At 43.3% G+C, this 20534-nt stretch overlaps 1 protein-coding gene across 12 annotated transcripts in view; it reads right to left on the reverse strand.

The window, feature by feature from the left end:
- The window catches only part of LOC108022572 (protein grainyhead), a 44644-nt gene that overhangs the window by 15143 nt on the left and 8967 nt on the right, over positions 1-20534 (reverse strand). For 3 of the 12 annotated variants that reach the window (XM_017091581.3, XM_017091576.3, XM_017091578.3), the window contains exons 3-6: positions 7681-8056; positions 1477-1659; positions 811-1413; positions 315-538 (exon numbers count right to left, since the gene is read on the reverse strand). In XM_017091581.3, coding sequence (XP_016947070.1) covers positions 315-538; positions 811-1413; positions 1477-1659; positions 7681-8056 — 1386 coding nt within the window. Of the gene's footprint in view, positions 1-314; positions 539-810; positions 1414-1476; positions 1660-4932; positions 5097-7680; positions 8057-11879; positions 12234-15046; positions 15428-20534 lie in introns of those variants that run through there. The other 9 variants (XM_017091577.3, XM_017091579.3, XM_017091583.3 and 6 more) reach the window with 7 other exon arrangements.

The following is a 20534-nucleotide window of genomic DNA, read 5'->3' on the forward strand; positions in this document are numbered from 1 at the left end:
TTTCTTCAGCAAACAACTTTTTAACTTAAACTTCTTTAGGATCTTAACTATGTAAGATGGTTTTTTAAATGTATATTTAAAAAAGATACCTTGTTAGGCTTCCAAATAAATATATATTTTTTTCAAGAATTTAAATTTAATGATAACTTTGTTTTTATTTACGTAAATACGTAATTTAATATCAATATTTCAAAAAGTATATATATTTTTTTGGGTTCAAAATTTTTTGTTTAAAAAGAGTTTTCCAAATTGTTGTCACAACATCTTTGGGTACTTGGGTTATATCGTTTTTTTAAGATCTCTAAAGAACTTACATTTTTGGTATTTGTATTTTGTCGGCATCGTTCTGGCGCCCAAAGTCGTGCCAGGGCCGCGACCGCGTGGATCCGTTGGTGCTGGTGTCCACCAGGGAGGTGGTGGGGCTGTTCTGGCTGCCATGGACCACCGTCCTCTGCTGGATGCTGTTCACGCTGACGGGTATGCTGCCATTGGCGTCGATCAACGTGCCCGGCTGACACAGCTCCGTGTAGTCGAAGGACTGTTTGGGGAGGGTAATAAAAATACAAGATATTTAAATAAAATATTTTTAAAATTATTAAAAAATACTTATTATTATAGTTATTATATACAAAACTAGTATAATCTAGGTTCTAATGGACACGACACGCTCTAATCAAACACTCTACTAAACTAAAATCTGCTGGTTCTATAAAATGATGTTATATGCGACGGACTACCTCTAGGTAAAGTGGGTGAGGTTCTATACAATAGGGTTTCTCTGATGGTTTCTGGCTGTATCGATTGCTATACCTGCTGTATATTGGTCTGATCCCGCGGTGTGATGGCATCCGTGCCGATGCCCGAGTCCGGACTGGGCAGATCCACCGTGAGACCCGCCGCTGTGATGGCCTTGGCGTAGAGGGGCGTGGCACCCCCATTGCTCTTGCCATCCTGCGGATGGTGTTGCTGCTGCTGCTGGTGGTGTTGCTGCTGTTGCTGCTGCTGCTGTTGGTGGTGGTGGTGCACACTGGTGAGCACGGTGGTGGTGGCGGGCGGGGGAACGCTGCCGGCAAAGCGGCCTTCGTAGGTGACCACTCCGCCGGGTTGCGACACGGAGACGTCCACATCGCCGTACAGACTCCTCGTGCTGGCCGGCACATAGCCACCCTGGCCATCGGGGGCGAAGTACTCCCGGTAGTAGGAGGGCTCCGCTATGAAGGTGGTGGTGCTGGTGGGCGGGGGACCTGGTGGCAGCCTGGAGGCCGTGTACATGCCGTAATCATTGGCCGTGATGTAGGGACCCGGACTGGGACTCTGGGCCTGCATGGAGACGCCTCCGCCGCCGCCACCGCCGGCTGCTCCGGCCGGACCCGCACCGCCGCCCGCTCCGCTCGCCGTGCTGGGATGTGAGGTCTGCAGGTGGTTGGGTTGGTTGGTTGGTTCATCTTCAGCGCTCAGCCCCTCGAGGGTTCTCACCTGTAGGTAGATCTGTGTGCCGCCCGTGGTTGCATACATCTCTAGTGTGGCGTTGTCCGTCCTCCTGGCTTCCGGCGGTCCTGATCCTGAGCCTGAGCCTGTGCTGCTGCAACTGCTGGTGGTGCTAGTGGTTCTGCTGGGCCTATCAGCTTCACTTGCCGCTGCTGCATCCACGAGCAAGATCTGCGGGAAAGTGGCGTGGTTGTTGGGTTGGGTTCTTGGAACACTTAAGCCTAAAGCTCGGCTTGGAATCCGGTGGCTGAGCAACTGATCGATGGACTCGGTGAAGTTGAGGTAACCACCGAGATTCCAAGACATAATAGCTGATATCTAATGGCCCGAAAGGCCAGTGATTGATGGTCTTTGTGTTTGATTTTATTTTTGTGGCCGGCACAGAAGGTCGTCGAGAAACCCCAGAAACGAGGTGACAAAATTGTGCGTGCGTTCTTTTTCAGCCATGATTGTGTGGATTTTTCTTTTCAGCCATGATTCATGCCAACAACACAGGTCCGCAGCAGCCAGCAGCTTATTGAATATAACGTCAACAAGTACAGTTTATAATAAAAGGCTATAACAAATGGTATATACGAAAACGAAATGAAACAGTCGCCGTCTCCGTTGTTGTCGTCGAGTGGAAAGAAACCAATTAAAAATATACAGAAAAAAGCGCGAAAAAATCAACATTTATATACGGATTGATATATATATGTATATAAGGCTATATGCATATGTTAATTATCATTGTTTTTTTTATTGGCCGCCCGAAAATGTCAAACGTTTTTGGAGACAAACGCACGGAGCTAAATGAGGTAATACAGAGCAAAGTGTGGTCAACTCATGTCTTGGACTCTAAATATAGTGTATGGATAGACTTCGGGGGACTGAGATCGAAATTAGCAGCGAGCTGCTGATTGTCTCTGGTCTAAAGAAAGTGAAACCCTCGAGGAGAGACACAGGTCCAGCCGAAAAGACGTCACTATTCGTTTGATCGAAACCGGTTGACAGCGTTTTGGGTCTTAGCTTTTTGGGGGTAATTTTTGTTACACTTTTGCTCGAACACACACACTCACACGAGCGCAGAACCCTTGTAATAATTTATGGTCGTTACTTTGATTATTTCGGTTAGCTTCTCGTCTCGGGGATTTGAAATTTATACAGAGGTTTTTGTGTCTGCGTCTGTGACTTTTTCGGATTCCATTTTTGATTTTTTTCCCCGGTCTTTGTGGTTGGAGACTCTTGTATAATTTAGCATCAGTAAAAGATTCTAGCTGCGAGCTAATTAAATTTGTTCATCGAAATCAATTTGCATTTTAAACTTTTAACGTGCAACGTCAGAAAAGGCCTTGACGAATCCGATCGCCGATCGCCGATCGATCCACGGAGACAAAGATACTTTGTTGCCGTTGGTCATTTGGCTTTTCGCTGCTCGGTTATTCGGTTTTCGGCTTTTCGGTTTTCAACTTTTGGCTTTTTGATGGTGCGTGTGTCGCGGGCTCAATCGCATCCGAATCTGTGGCTTTAGCCTTTGTTGTTGCCAGCTAGACGGCGGCTATATGGTATAACTGAGCCATCGCTTATGAGCCGAGCTGGCTGGGCTTTTAGAATTATGCTAAGTAGCGACCAGCGACCAGCGTCAGACGATTCTGGCACATATTTATGTATGAGGAAGGAATAAAAAAGAACAAAATCAACGCAACAACAAGTAGCGAGACAAAGGAAAAATAACAAAATATTTAAATAAAGCCAATTAACTATTTTAATGCCTTTTGGAATGATAAAAAGTGAAACTTTTTTCTTCTTCGGCCTGAGCGTTTTATGAATATCGTTAATTCTCGGAAATAAAGTGAACGAAAAGCCGAGAAAAACACAAACATCTTCATATATGGACGCGAACAAAAAAACAAAAAATAAAAAATTGTTTTGCATTCATAAAATATTTTTTAATGGTTCCTGAGATGTTGTAATGGTTTGGTTCTCGCTAAGGAAAACCCGTGACTAACAGCCCTCGAAAAGTGCCCAGTTTGGTTGGAAATGTACTAGCTGGCGGCGCTAAGTTCAATTCAACTCTTAATAAGAGCAATAAACCCTCAAGGTTGTCTTCGAATTGTTTGGTTGATGCTAAAACTTCCGTTAAGAGAGTACTCAATCGGTTATGGATACACGAATTGGTGGTAATAAAGTTCAAATTAAAAATCTCAATTGGTTATCAAAATTTGAAAATTGTTTTTCTTTTGAAGAATCGCATTTGATTGTCTATTTATCAATCTGTTTGTGGGATCATTGTCTATGCAATTATCTTGTTACACCATGTAGGCTTTCCATTATTGATTGAATTATTATTAATAATGCTTTCCGGCTCTTGACGTTTCTCACTACGCATCAGGTTCTTGGAAGCTAGGCATGTAGATATTGTAAAACCTAAATTCCAGATGGATTTAAATACAACTTTTAAATTGCTAGGTTGACTCATTTAAAAAACACATGATTCATTTTAGGAAATTAAGGAAATTCGCTGAATAAATTGAGCAGCAATCGGCAATCGTTAAGAGAGATTTCATACATTGTTGGCGAATCAATTAAAAAGGGGAAATCCGCCGAACTGATAAGCCGAGCGAAGATTTGGAGCAATTAGAAAGGCAGTCGATGAGGCAATTGGATGCGGCGATATATCTCCACCCATTTTATATGGGGCGGCGAGAGAGAGAGTTGCTTGGCTAATCCAAGATCTAAATGCCAGTGTCTAGTGATTGCACTTTCCGGTGCCCGGAGAGCAATAAATAAATTGCCGAGAGCACAAAATTGATATGTTTTCCGATTCTCGGTCATAAATTAAGCTGGCGAAACCTTAGACTTTAAACTATGGCGACCATGTGTGTGTGTATGCAAATTAATAAGACAAATATTAAGAATAATCAACTGTCAATGCAAAAAATGCACAATAAATTAGAGTGCATGCAAATTGTGCAGTGACTGCGGCAATTTAATATTTATTCTTATTTTGTTTTTAGCTGGTAAGCAAATTAATGCCCAATAAAAACGGAGACGGCAATCAAGCTCGGCTGGGTGCTGTTGAATGAATTTCATAAGCCGCACTCTGGCCCACCCACCCTCTAAATACGATTCTTGGCCTTAAGAAAAATGCGCGCCAAACAAAAGACTTAGGCAGCGAACTTGTTCGTCGCGTGGGTGTTGAAAGGCAACGCGTTGCGCCCACACAAAGCTGCTGCTGTTGTCGTTGTTGCCGCAACTTCTGCTGCTGCCGTGTGGTTGTTGCTGCTGTTGCTGCTGCTGCTGCGCGTGCGCTGTTGTTGTTTGATTCATGGTTTGGATTTGACTCGCAGGTGTATTCTGCGATATTGATATGCCACAAAGAATATATTGCACTACTGCCCACATTCCAAGCCAAAGGTACTCGGTATCCGATATTCGGTATTCGGTATTCGGTGTCGCACTCACACTCACTGTCTGTTTTCGCTTTATCTCTCTTATTCCTTTTTTGTATTTGAGCTCCCCTGCGATCGATCGATTGGTTTTCGGTTACAATACTCTGCGATATGTTACGGATCGCGAGCGGCTATTACGGAATCGGACTCGAAAGCGATACGATCCTACTCCGACAGCGTGATACGACTGACTAAAGGCCAGGCAGCCAGGCGTACCTTTACCGCCAGGTATGACAGCCGCTGCGACGTCGCCAGTCGGCGATCCGCAGTTGTTGCGTCGGCCAGTTGGAACACAGATACTCACGCACACAGCGGCGCGCGTATATATCTCATATCAGTTCAAAATGGTTGGAATCCGCGCCTGTCGCAATATTCTGAGCGGCCGGGAGGGGTGTGGCGCAGGGGGAGGGGCGGAGAGGGGCCGGACGGACAGGGCGTTGCAGCTGCCGCAGCAGCAATATTAAAAAATAGCTGCACTTGCTGCCAAAGTACGATCTCCCTAACTTGGACAGCTACTCACTCAAGAGATGAGCTTCTATTTTGCCTGAATAACTTTACAAATTTTAAGAAATTCAAGGTTTGTTTATGATTCATTTTTTGGAGGTATTGAATCAAATGAACTTTCTTTTTATTTAGTAATATTTTTGTGATATGTAGAAAGATAGATTCATTATGTTTTGGTGCAAATCATAATTAATTTCTTTAAAAATATGAAAAAATTTCGAAAATAATAAAGGGAGAGTTAAAATTTAGAGAATGTTTCCAGTCGTTAATTTAAAAATTAACAAAATTAGATTTATTATAAATGTTTTGATAGAACCCTTGACAGATCATAGATAGATAGATGATAGATCATAAAATAAAAATTAAAGTAGGGAATTGATCTGGTATAAGCTACCAAAAACCATCTTAAAACAGCAGAAACTATATGGATAAGATACATTTTCTGCTCTTCCCTAAACTAGATTTTTTTTTTTTCTCCAATCCCCAGTTTCCTTTATAGAAGCCCGCCTGTAGCTGCACTTGCTGCACTCGCGGAGGCTTATCGCGGCCCAATCGAAGCTGGGTCGAAGGAAAAGGAAGGCGCTCGGCCTGGCCGGAAGTGCGCACTTATCGCCGCCGATTGTCGCCCAGAGTTTGCCCCTGCAATTTCCCACCTAATTGCGGCCGTTCCTTTTTTCTCCGCGTGTGGAGCTTCGAACATGCAACTCGAACGCGGCCCAAGGAAGTGGTTCGATGCGCGAGCGAGATGGCGCCTGCGGAGCAGGGGCCTGGGCCAGAGCGAGAGCACCATACAAATCACGTACGCACACCAGCGATCGTATAACAGCTCCATGGGTGTATAACAGTTGCTCGTGCAGCAGCAATTGCTGTTGCTGTTGCTGTTGCTGTTGTTGCCGCCGCTGTGGTTGTTGCTAATGTGGCTGCTGTCGTTGTTGTTGTCGCGGCTGCTATTTCAATAGAACCGAACGAACGACAGCAACAACAAGCGGCGGCGCTGATTCGTATTGGCTGCAACCACCAACACTCATCGCACTCGTATATACACTCACTCACACCAGTTGACAGACCAATTGCAGGTCTGTTAGACAGCGGCAACGGCAAGAGCAACAACTACAGCAGCGACAATTGTAGTAGCGGCAGCAACATCGGCCGGCAGCAACAACAACAGCAGATCGTTAATTGATGTAGCACACAGGATGCGCCGCTGATTGGGGTTGTCCACTGGTCCACTGATGATGATTGTGAATGGGCAGTGGGAACGGGTATTATGGGCCCGGCATGGGTCGCGAAATGGCATTCGCAATGAGATCGCCTCGCATGGGCTGCCGATCTAAGCCAAAGCTTATCCGCCAGTACAAATTTATATTGCATACTGCATGCCATGTGCACGGAGAGAAATAAGAGGTGCCACATATACAAAAAGAGGGTTTATAAATGTCCTAAGGGGTTTTCTTAATCTTGAGCTATAATAACTCTGACATATTTTTAAACACCGAAATATTGCCATAAAAATATTGTTTTAATTTTGGCTTTTTCTTATCCTGGGAAATAACAACTCTTAGTTTTATTCGCTTTTCAAAATACAAACATTAGGTTATTCAAAGCACTCAAAAAAATATCTGCAGCATTGAATATAAAATATAAAAATATCTGTTTCATGAATACAGTTTAAAAACGTTCAAATTTGTTTTTGACCAGTTGCTTAAAGCTTTCATTTTGTACACCCAAAAAATATACTAATATTATATATAAAACAAAAAACCAAAAATAAAATAAAATAAAAAATTTATAAAATACAAAGCTTTTAATATTTGTAAACTAAAATCTATAAAAACCTGTTATAAGTTCTGTGTTTATGTTTTCTATGTTTCATTAGTAAATGTACTTATAGCTATCTTTAAGAAATGCCTATAATATATTAGTCCAATGATTCTTTCTGTGTTTAAATTAAAATTTGTCTACTTTTTCCTTACTAAATAATATATTTATTTAGTTATTAAACAACCCAATATTTTCTATGATTTTTAAACGTTTTCCCCTGCTTCAAATATAAAATAATATAGGGATGTATTGAGTTCTGATCTGGTAGGACTTTCCCTGTGCAGAAGTGTTTGCTGCTAAATTGAAATTTGCGTGCGTGTCCATTAATTCGGGCCCTAAGGGAGCTTCCAGCTGAGAGCTACCTTTGGAACCTCTGAATAATTGTTAAAAATGCTCTTTGTTTTGTCTAATACTTAGTAATGTAGAAGAAGCCTACCTTTTGCGTTATGACCGAGCCCGGTCCGTTGGCCGTTGTTGCACCGGCGATGTTGCCATTCTTAGGATCCTTGCGCAAGTCTTCGGGCTCCCGTTTGATGCTAATTAGCTGCTGCTGCTGCACCGCCGAGGAGGCATTCGAGCCCGCGCTCCCCACGCCAGCGGCACTCACAATATCGCCGGGATGCTGCTGCTGCTGGTGTTGCTGCTGCTGCTGCTGCTGCTGGTGATGCGAGATCGTTGTCGTGGAGACAACGCCGGTTGTGGTGACCGTCGCCGACGACGAGGTGTGCGAGCCGAGCAGAAAGCCTTGAATCTCATTTTGCGATAGGCCAGATACGTCGATAGGTGTGGTCTGGCCATTGAGCTTTCCACTGCTGATCGAAAATTCACGGGGCCAGAAAGAGAGGGAGAACGAGCGCCATGCAGAGCATTAGTCGGTGTTTAATAGGTGTTATTATAATGGTAATCGGGCTATGCTAAATATCTAATACAAACAAGAATGTATCTGGATACGTGTGTACTGCCAACAAGTGGTATATGTAGTCAAAGTATTTTTAACCTAAATTAATGCTTAGTAAATATATAGTTTCTCATTTTATTTATACAACCATTCTAAGGCTCTCATCCCATGGAATCAGTTTTTACTTATTTTTTAATTAAGGGTTTCATTATTTGATTTTAATGTCCAACAGTTTTTGCTGCTCATTGATTTGGCTTTAAAAAGTGGCTTTTTTTTAGATGTCCACCTAGATAATATTTAAAAAAAGCTCAAAACAGAAGGTTGCTCTTTGCGGTCTTCTTTTATTTCCAATTAAATTTAAATGCATAGAAATATAGTGGACTTAAAAAAAAAAGAATTTCTTTTTAATATTTACTTAACGAGATTTAAACAATTTATATTGTGTAATGATTATCCTTATTTTAGGGCGTCAAAAATCACTAATCACTGTACTAATCACCCAAGATCACTGCTAACCTCTCCAATAAGCCATCTATTTACCACCCCCAAGTAATAGCTCCCAATGGCTTGGCATATGCCGACACCCCCACAAATGGAATAACTCCATTAGGCCGCTTATCAATCAAGCCCGCGCTCGCCAATCACCTGGGCAATCATGCAATCAAGCCCGGCCACTGCTGGCGGGGCAAGGCTAATTTCATTCACCGGAGCCGGAGACACCTGTGCGCAGCTCACGAAGCCTGGATGCCCGCCCAAATGGGAGCAATCGGGGCAACAACCAGCCACTATTAACCAGAATCCCCAGCCTGCAGCCAGTGCGAAAAGATACAAAAAACGAGAAAAGGAAACCAGACAGAAAAACCTGGCACAACGACAACAGCGGCAGCAGCACCGACCTCAGCATCAACAACAACTGCTTTTGGCCAGCGTCCAGCCCGCGTTGGCAACACACACGAGGGAAACAAAAACAACCGGGCCGAGGCGAGGGGAAGGGGGAGCGGCGGCATCCCCCAAGACATGATATGGGGCCTGGCCCCCTCGATTCATTCGATCTTTCGATCTCTTATCGCTTTATCGCCGACAACTCTAGGAAGAGTCGTAAATTAGCCGCGATGATGCCTGTCGCCGTCCGTGATAATCGAATATGGATAAGTTTTGGCATTTTCCAGGGGCTTCGGGTGTACGGAGATAGTACATGGCGAGCTAAAGCGACCTAGCGGAAGACAGCACCCCGGGCACCAAGGTCAAGCAAACAAACAAGATACCGAAACTAAACCAAAAGTCCTGGCAGCTGGAAAACCGGATTCGTTTGCGGAATTGTCGCCACCGAGTTTTCAGACACAATTAAAGCGCTTTGAGGGAAACCCCGCCCTTTGACCAGGGAAAAGGGCAACCATCACATTTTGGGTGGATTGTGCAGCAAAGTGAGGAGGTATTCGCACACAGAGGTCGGTGGTTCCTTCGCATGAACAATATCGTATGTCATATTCATAAGGAGCTCTAAAAAATGGCGGGCTTAGAATGGTAAGTATGTTTGTTTGTTTCTGAAAAAATGTTTTCCATTCTATAATAATAAGAATTTTCTTAGATCTTTCTATAAATATATTATTTTTAACTTCATGAGGAAGGGTTTCCGATTATCTTGTTATCTTGTGGATCAATCTTAAAGATACTTAAATTCATTCACAGATTAAGGGATCAGAACTGATCTGATATTCCTTTGCCAAACTTGATTCTGGTTCTGGGACTGGTTCTTTGCCGATTGATTATTCTGTTTGTTTTACTTATTCCTCTCTTGACTCCTGTTTTTATGTTACTGTTCTGTTTTTTAATAGGTCTGTTTTTAAGTCTAGGAATTTTATAATGACTGTATAAATATAAGATCTTAAGTTTTTGCTATAATAATGGTATATATTTTCTGTTTTTAGATCTTATAATTTTTAGAAAGCTATAAGGTTTTAAGTTTATTTTTAATTATTTCCATTTAATATTTCATTTTAGAATACTTCTTTCTACACACTCCATCAGACTGCTTCAGTTGACCAATCTGCGTAACAGAGTTCATACGAATCCATCAGATACGGGCGATTTTCAGCAAGCTTTTCGACAATTTGTCTTAATTTGTGCCTAGATATTGATTGCACATATGCAAATTCCGCGCGTTGCAGAAATTGCGCCACACCCTGGCTCACACAGATACGAATTCTGGGAGGGTGTGCGTGTGTGTCCGTTCTTCCGTTAGCAGCTGTTGCAAGCGATTTCAGGCGGTTCTTTTGCTCTTTTTTACCGCCAGATCGTTGCGGGGTTTATTTTTATTATTTTTTTATTTTTTCTCTTTTTTGGCATTGCTCAAGTTGACAACGCTGCGATTGCGATCGCCTGCCCCATTTTGTGGCACTTGTCTCCCTCGTGCCCGGTGTCCCGGTTTTTCACCCGAAGTTGTTCTCCGGCTTCTCGGACTTTTCTGTATCGCCGTTCTGTCCGCTGTCCGCAACAAATTACAAATAAAAAAGAGGGACAAACAACGAAACGGACATCGACATGGGTACGAAAAAAAAGGAAAATAAAAATGTTTTTTGTTTTATGTTCTGCAGAACATTTTCGCTATTAAAAATGACACTCGGATTGCCCGCGTTATAACATTTTTCCCTGCCTCGCTTTTTCGTAATGCGATATGTGACCGATGTGCCGGTCGCTGTCCGCCGCTTACTCCGCTTTTTAGGGTCAGGCCGTGTAAATCACGTAGCGGATATGGGGAAGCGGGCATCCACACACATTATTAGATGGCCAAAGTGCTGTCCATATCGCCGTCTCTCGGCTTTTAATTGTGTTTCTAAGCCAAGTGCCGCGACGCGCGACCTTTTCCAGGCCCCCTGATCCACTACGGTTACCACTACGGTTCGGTTTCGTGGGGTTTCGGTTGGGTTTCATCACGGCCTCAGCTCGGCTCCATAAAACGAAACCGAGGCACAGAACTCGCCTGCGATCCATGTGGGCTTGCCTCTGGGATTGGGTTGGTCTTGCTCTTGGTCTTGGTCTTGGTCTCGGGTTGGGATTTGGGTTTGGACTTGGAGTTGGGCTTGGGTTTCGTAACCCCAAACGAGGAAACGTGCCGCGCTTTTTGCGCACTTCCAAGAAGTGAATAAGCGCTGCACTTAAACACTAGCCATTTCGACAGAATAGAATACATTTCTGAAACCTTAAGGTTATGAAATATTATAGTATTTATAAGGTTTTAAATGCCCCAAGTATTTTAAAAATACTATTTATTTTATTCTTAATATTGGTTTTTAAATGTGTAAAAACGTGATTTATTTAACCCAATCTTGAATCCTAATCCATGTACTTTATAATAATTTGATATGTTTTGGTTTTAGGAAATTCTATGACTCAGATGTTACATCTTTTGGCTAAACTGTGCAGTAAAGTGAAGAGATATTCGGTATAGGTATACCTGTAGGTAATGCACCACATTTTCCAATCGGTACCCCAAAGTGTACCACTTGAGTTGGTCTAACTTTGTCAAACAAACTCGTTTTGGTGCCAAGTTAAATGTTAAAATTTGTGAACGAAAGCTCATGTTTTATTTATGAATGCTTACTACTTTGGTACACTTTATTAACTCATTAAAATAAAAGTTAATGGAGCATGTGATTTAAGAGCCAGCGGGATTTTGGAGCCGAAAACAAGCTCTTCTGGAACTGGACTCCCTGGGGACCCTCAAGGCGGAGACTTACCTCCAGGGAAGATCAGTGCCATGATTCTCCTTCTCGCCTTCGCCGCGATAGTAGCCGTACACTGGATAGGCACTATCTTGGGAGGGAGCGGCATGCGGATGAGCCAGTTGCTCCTGATCCCCGTTCAAGTGGGTCTCCGCAGCCACTGCTTGCATCAGGCCAGCTGTAGTCAGGTGGTGATTGTGCGGAAGCTGGTGGAGGTCCTGCTGATGATGGTGGCTCAGGGGCAGGGCCAGTCCCTGATCCTTCGCCGGATCACTGTGGCTGAAGTAGTGATTGATCAGCTGGTGTTCCTGCTGCTGGGCATCACTTTCCACGTGAGCCGCGTGCAGCGAGTCCAAGCCGAAGCCTCGCCTGGTTTTCGGTTTTAGTGGGTTTTAAAATTCAAACTGGGCGTGGCAGAAAAAGAGACAGTCGCAGACAACGCCCATGTGCGTGCATTTTCGGTTTTGGCAATCCAGCATCATTAGCATTTCCATTTCTATTTATTTACTATTTACATAATCAATTTCGGGCCAGGTGCGTCCGATAATATCCGAATGTGTGTGTTTTATTTTACATTTTTTTTTTATTTCTGTTTGTGTGCGTCTCAGTTACGGATTTGTAAGTTTTGCGGCAGCTTTTTACCGCTTTCGGCATCGGAATTGATTCGTTTAGCGCTATTAGCGCCATCAAATAAAGACAGCAAGAAACGGAAAAAAAACAAAGAGCTTGGCCCGAAAAAAAGCGTCAATTTTTTGTTAACACTTTGCCCCGCCCCTGGACGCCGGTGAAGCCCCCTCCCCCCTCCCCCCTTCCCACGCCACTCTGCCGCCGCCCATGGACTCTGCAAGTGGTCCGCAGCAGTCATTCACTAATTATTTATTTCCCATGAAGCTTTTTTCACACCCGGCACTTGCAGAATGCTCGGGGTATGCTGGGTTGTGCGGATTTATGCAACAGGAAAGGGAAGTGGTTCCGACTTTATGGGGCTTAGAAACACCGTGAGGCTTAAAACTCAATTAAATTTGTAGCCATTGGATTGAGCACTTGATTAATAGCAATTTTAAATAGATTTATGCATGTAACCAATTTTTTTGTTGATTGTTTTTTTTTGTTAAGTGCTATATTAGGTCAAAACTATAAAGTTTGAAGAGTAGATAACTTTATAAAATAAATGGATACACTAAACTAAAGGAAAACAATTTTAAACATATTCTGACCTCTACTCATAGCTGTAACTAAATATATTATATGAAGTACAAAACTAATTTCTTGAACCACTAAAAATAACTAAAGGGCAATCTTCAAGGAATCCCCACCAAGTATGCTACTAAATTTTTAATTTTTAGAAGAATAATCACTGAATCTCTAGCTTTAACGTTTGGGGTACCTTTCTATTCGAACCTCTTGATTTTATTACCCTTTCTTGATTATTTTTCGGGCTAAGTGCAGGGATTGCGAACCCGTGATTAGGCCAACACCTCGGCCACTCGAACGCCTCCTGGCGACTCCCCCCGGGGCGGTCCAATTGTGCAACAAGTAGCGAGCAGTTTGGCGAAAACAAAAACACAACAAACGCCGAACACAGCCCTAAATGGCCACCCTGTGGCGCATTCGCTGCCACCTGAATGCGAATATTATTATGGGCACTATATACGTATTTTGCGAGAATGCAAAAGGAGGCAGGACCGCTGTGGTCTCGATGGCAATCTCGGGTAGTCGTGAACTCGGGATCGCGAAATCTCGGGGTCTCAGAATCGAAGCTCGGAATCTCAGAATCTCGGGGCCAGCAGCTCGGCCTGGGAAGTGCTGGCCCAAGGCAAGGTGATCCCTGGGCCGCCGACCGGTTCGCAAGATCCGCGGCAGCTGCCCTACAATCAAACCCATATATATTGTACGAGAATACATACATATCCCTAATCCCAAGGCGGCCGTAACGGTTAAGGAAATCATTATTGATATTAGCAGAGGTTGCGCGGATCGAGAAGACAACGCAGCTTGCTCGGACACCGTCCGAGGAAGATAAAGGACGCGCCAGGTCCAGGTCCTTTGAGAATGGGGCGAAGAACAAAGCCGCTGATTTGCATAATGCTTTCGGGCGCTGAAAAGGATTCGTTCGGGATTCACATGCAAGTCCTTCGCCTTCGACTTAGCTTGGGCGCATTTGTCACGGCCGAGTGGCTGCACCTTTTTGTCATTGTTTCTCAACGTTGGACATCGCACCTCCGGCCCATTGAGACCGCTGTCCGTGTCCGGCGCGGCCATAAACCACCCCTTTGAGGGAAAATAAACCAACTAACCATCCAGCGGGTCCGAGGGTCCTGCGCTGTAATTTGCATAAAAGCGGACATGGGCTTAGGTAGAGGTAGATCGCCCCGAATGGGCCTAAAGTTTTCAACCCCTTCGGCGGGCTGGATGGCTGGATGGCTGGAAGCTGCAGATTGATCGAGATTGCCTTGTCTGGGGCGCAAACAATAACAGATATAGAAACGGAGGTCCATTAATTTCGTTTCGTCAGTTGTCCCCTGGGCGCATCCTTTGGATGCCATCTGTTCGCCTCTTCCCTGACCGATCGCAGCCCGCGCGAGTGTGGGAAACCTCTCAAGATTCTGATTGGACGGGGAAAATCGAAATGGAAATGGGAAACCCATCCACTGCTAGGCATTATTTTGGTCCCGGGTCGCTGTGTTGGTTTCTTTCTTTTGTGTCCACTCATTTTACTTCTTTCTTATTTTTTGTTGGTCTGTGTCATTTACATGATCATATTTTATGCAAATGGCCCCGGGATCTGCGGGGCACATATGTATATATGCGATGGCCAGCAGCGCTGTCGGGCGTGGGCAATAAATTTCTCATTCGTATCGCATTAATTACTACAATATTATCAGCAGATACGGCCGAAAGCCCGAGAGCTGCACACGCACAGATACAAAGATACATGGCGCTGCCATATTGGAAAATAAGAAACAAATGTCGGGGAGATACGAGAGAGGTTCGGGCGCGATACTCTCTATATGGCTGCCTAGAGCAAAAGCTTCGCGGCAAGCTTATAAAAGTTACACAATCCGTAGGAGCCACACACACTCTTCAGATCCTTCGAGGCACAAGTACCAGATACTCATACATCGCTCAATGCCTGCCGATGGACGTTGTCTGCGACCCCTCATATTTATTATCCTCTGTACCGTGGCTCGGACATCCAGTCCGTGTAAGATAGGGCATAATTCGTGGTGCTCGTCGCCTCCTGCATGGTTGATTTCAATAAAAATCGATCTTTACGATCCCCGGGGATCATTCACTGATCAAGCTTTCCACCAGCTGATAGCACTCCACCATGTTTCTTTATTATGCACTTTTACCGCATTACCGCATTGCCGGAGCGCGAGATACAAAGATACGCGGAGATTTTAACTTTAAGCGGATTACGCGCGTTCTTTTACTGATTTCCAGAGAACAACAACATTAAGTACATATCAACAAATACTGCCATATGTAAGCATGCTCTGGGGTATGTATCAGTATACACATATATAAACTTGATGCTGTTGTCGACCTTGTGGCTTTTCGATATCAACTGAAAACCACTTTGAGCGTTCGATAAACTTGTAGCGCCAATTCAGAGTTTTGGAGTGGAGTCGAGAGACTAAAATAACAACAAATTTTAAAAGCACCAGCAACAACAAATGCAACAACAGCAACAGCGGCAACAACAAAATAACACCACAAGAACAACAGGCGACAGTCGAAAGCGTGTGAGACGCTGAATTGTGTTAACATGTTTCTTTCTTGTCTCCTCAACGACGTCCCCATCTACCTCTCTCTCTCACCACCCGTATGGCCCTCTCTTTCTTTCACTCTGCAGCCACCTCGCTCTTGGAATTGTCGCTGTTGCTGTTGTTGCTGTTGCTGTTGCTGCAGGTAGACTGCGCAGGTGAACAGGTTTGTTTTTGTATCAAAATGTCCAAACGCTGTTGCACCTTTTAATATTAATAATAATAAAATGAGAAGCAAGAAACAAAAAGGCAATAACAACAAGCGGGGGAAAATTAGCTTGATTAACTAAGAGACTTGGGAATACTCTTCAACGCAACTGAGATACTCAAAGTATCTCATCAGGAAGCCAGCAGTGTATCTCATAGTAATGCAGCATATCAGTACTAAAAATCTGTTCACTTTAAATAGATGTTTATAAAGTATGTAAGAATTCCCTTTTTAATTTAAATTTAATTCTAATTAACTTTGCTTAGCCAAACCAATTACTAAACATTTTTGTAGCATACTTTTAGAGTCCCAGCTTCCTTATCCTCTTTGTCAGATAAAAATCATTATAATTAATAAAACATTAATTTTTTAAAAATATATATGAAAAAATTAAATGAAATCCCTAAAGTGAGCTTTAATTTGATTAAATTGGTTTACCTAAACCAATATTTAACAATCTGAATAGCTTTTTATAGCATACTTTTAGAATACCAGCTGCTTTATCATATTTTTACAAATAATACAGGGTCCCATTACTTCAGAATTTAATAGAACACTACCTGTTAAATATTTAAAAAATTTTAAACTCCTATTTTAATGAAAACTTAATTTTTTTTTGATTTACTAATAAGTTTCCTAACATTTTCAACGCATCCTCTGGTCAAGGAAGGGTATAGAAGTGCTCCATTTGCAGGCGCATGCGTGACAGTGACTTGGGGTCTGTGTCTCCGCCCCGCCCCGCGTCTCATGGTACAGCCCCCCTTCCAGAGGCTGTGGAACGGCGACAACAGTAAAAATATTGAAATATTGTCAATCAGGGGGAATAACACGGCGAGCAGGAGAGATTGACCGAGGGGGAAATCGTGAGTGGAGCGACAGAGACAGTCGCGTTCTATCTGCCCGATAAGAGACACTAAAAGTGTCGCTATGCCGCCGAAACGCACTGTACGGCAAATAAAGTGGAAAAATTAAAACAAACCAAAGGAGTAGCGAAAAAAAGGGGAAAAAACCAAAAGCAGGGGAAAAAACGAGATAAAATATGTTTTACAGCTCAGAAACTTAATATGATTGGGTAAAGTGAAAGTAAGCAGAGCTATATAAGACACACCGGAGTGGGGGTACACATATATCTTGGCTAAGAGCGTGTGAGTGCGTGTGACATGCGCATTGACCGCGAACACTCCGATCAGAAGGCCAAAACCCGAAGGTTATCCTTGCGTATGGAAATTTCACAAACTGCATTCATTTCACACAATTTGTGGGGTTTCCGCATCGCAATAAGGAAAAAGTCCCTGCACTGGCCTACAAAACTGGGGTGTGTGTGGAGTGTTGAGTGAAAAAAAGCGAAAACAAGCCAGTAAGCTAGTTCCATTCACACGAGATCTACATAAATAGGTTGGTGGGGAACTTTTCAGCTATGCAAATGTCAAAGTTTAAATTCGGAACGAGACGATTTCGTCATTAATTATTATTAATTTATTTCACGGCCATCAAATATTATTGCACTTCAAGCTTCGCCTAAACACAAAATTGATTTCCAATTTACGGAGGAGATTCTATTTTTATAACTTTATTAAATGTCAAAGGGTAATTTGTATGAGAAAGAAAATGCAAATGACGTCTTATCATTCGGAGATATTTTATGGATTAAACATCTGCTGTTGTTCGGCAAATTAATAATAACGCGCAGAACAAAGAATTATGTTAATCCCTCGTTTCAGCAAATATAAAAAAGAAATTACAAACTTTTAGCTGCCTATAAATTAGGCCCCACTGTACTTAAAAGGTGGAGACTATTAAAATGCCTCAACTCGTGTCGCCCATTAATATTTTTGGGAATTAACTCTTCACTTTAGCCTAAAGAAGTACTTTCATTTTTCTTCTGTGTGTTTTATTCGAATAAAACTCTTGAATTGGCAATTAAGAAATTAAACGAACTTATGCTGCTTTGGGGCGCGGTTGCATAAGTCTTCGTGCGGTTAAATATTGGATAATGCATAAACAATAAAACTATTTTATTGCCAAATGGCGAGAATAATAAAATTTTGCATCGTACATTGCTTTGCACTCAACTCAAACGAATAATCTGGCTAGTTCCGAGGATCGTAAAAACTTTATAATCCACTTGTTGCCCGTGGCTGCAATTTGCAAATGCAATTAATTGAGCTTTTTTAAAAGAAGCTTTAAGCTTAGGTATTGTGTTTCCTGTAGGCGAGTGTAATTTTGAAATTTTATTATTATTTCATAGTTCATTTTTTTTAACATCTGTGAGAAAACTAAAGGAAGCAGTAGTTTTTAAATTATTATTTAATTTAAACTCTCAATCCCAAAACTCCGAGCACTTCCTTCCTGATTTCAAGAACTTTTCTTCTTGAAAAAGTACCAAACCAAAAGCCCGCTGATCAGTGTAAATTAAGACGCTGCCAGGGATATGTTATGCGGTGACAGACAGACACAATGGAAAGGATGGCTCGAAACAAAGGTCAACTGGCCTTATACATACGGTCTGCCATCCCCAGTCCGATCTGTCTCTGTCGCCGCTTTAATTTGACTTTAATGAAAACGTGGCAAGGCGAACACTTTTGGGATGCAGACGTTTTACGTGGACGTGGCTGTGGATTGGACCTGGCTGTGGACATGTCCTCAGCCGCTTATCAGGGGGGCCAGCGAACAAAACAAACTGTACATCAACCGAGGCCGGGAGACCAAAAGACCAAAAGACCGAGAGTGCGAGGCCACAGCCAAGAGCAACACGCAAGGCCCAGCAGCCTCTTCAACGGCATGCCAAAGTCTCGGGCGCAGCCTCAGTCTCAGACTCAGTCTCAGTTTTAGCCTCGGAAAAAGCCAGGCCAAAAGCAACCAAAGTCCGAATCGAAGACGACGTTTGCTCGGTCCATATGCGGAAACGCAATTTTGTCGTTATTTATGGACCTTGCCGCACATGCAACATGCACGCCGGCCAAACGAACCAGCGATGTTGCTGCTGTGTCCGTTGATGTTGCTGTTGCAGCAGCAGCCGCGGCAGCGGCAGCATCCTCCGCTATAACAGGATGGGACATTGGCATTAGATGAGTGCACTGCGGAGAACTATTCTATTTCAGGATAAAATTCTTGGCTAAAGAACATTTGAAAAAGGTCATATTTAAGGAAAATACAGATTTTGAGGAAGAACAAATTTTTGGGGAATTTCTAAAGAATTTATATACCCAAGAATTTAAATATTATATGCATATAAACATTCTTTCTTTAACAGATCCTCCTATCTACCAAGCTATATACCTTGATTTAAATTTATTACTTTTTTAAGAACCGTGTAGAATTGTGTAATATTAATATTCATTTAAATGAATTAAACTTTGTTTTAAACTGAAACATAATCCTTTTGTTTTTCAACAAACGAAATATCCAGGATTTTTTATGTACCTTTGAATAGTTGCAAATTTAAAAAGATCTAAAGTACAAGTTTTAGTTTTTTCTTTACAGATCTCTTTAAATTATAATAACTTCAAGATCTTAAATCCTTAATTTTTTCCTGAGCTTCCAAGATTGTACTTAAATAGATCCCTCTACATTTAATCCCTTATAAGATCAAAAGAAAATCCTATTTAAACATAGGTGCTAATCAACAATCAGGCATTCCCCAACCATTTTCTCCCTGTGTAAGAATAGGAGGAGGCCGAGGGGGAGTCCGATGTGGCTGCAGATGCAGATGCGATGGCGATGGCGTTGCAGATGTCCGAGTGGCCAACGAGGCAGCGATCCGACGATCCGCGTGGCAAGGCGATCCATGCAGATGACGATGACTTAGTTGCGGAGCTCCGAGGCGGCACCTTGCTCAAGGAGGCTGCGCTTGCATCTCACCTCGCTAACGGTTCTCTATTAGATTAATTTATATTCAAATTTTTATTACCCGCGCATACCACCGCTCGACGTCGACTGCTCTGAAATGAATTGCCAAGCGGATCGCTGGATGCTGCATGGAAATGGAGGCTGGCGGATGGAGGATGGAGGATGGCGGCTGGAGCGTGGAGCATGGAGGACGAGGGTTTCCGTGGAGGAGCCCGAGCCTGGTGCTGGATCTGGGTGTTATTAGCTCGCCTACTTGCACATTCGATGCACGCCAGAATGCCAAAGTTGCTGTTGCTGCTGTTGTTGCTGTTGCAGGGGCAGCAATAACGTATAGAAGAAACAGTTACAACGGAAGCTGTCATTCCACTGGGGGAACGGAGGATGGGGCATGGTCCGTGGATCTTGCAGCTCGCAGCTTGGGCATGTATGAGGACTCCGGCCTGAACTCAATGTTTGGATAGTGGTGGGGGGAAATCGAGAATGCGCTGGCGTTGCATTTGCCGTTGTCGCTGCTGCCGCCGCTGCTGCAGCGGCTGCAACATCACTGTTGCGGCAGCAATGTGGCTGCCGTTGCCGGTTGGCCTATCCTAGGCTATCGCAATAATTAACAGTAAAATGCGCGCGGCAAAGAGCGGTTAATTCAAATGCATGAGAAATGCAAATGACAAACATTGATTTGAAAGGACCACGACTCCAGGGGGACTCAAACCGAATCGAAACTAAAACTCCGCTGTCCCCAATTAAGATGTTGATGTGGTAGCCGCAGCGGCAGCAGCAACTCAAATCTCCAGCTGCAACTGGCCGCCATGACGAGGGCAATTAGTCGAGATTTATGTTGCCGAT

Source organism: Drosophila biarmipes, chromosome 2R, assembly GCF_025231255.1.
Source record: "Drosophila biarmipes strain raj3 chromosome 2R, RU_DBia_V1.1, whole genome shotgun sequence".
Taxonomy (NCBI): Eukaryota; Metazoa; Arthropoda; class Insecta; order Diptera; family Drosophilidae; genus Drosophila; species Drosophila biarmipes.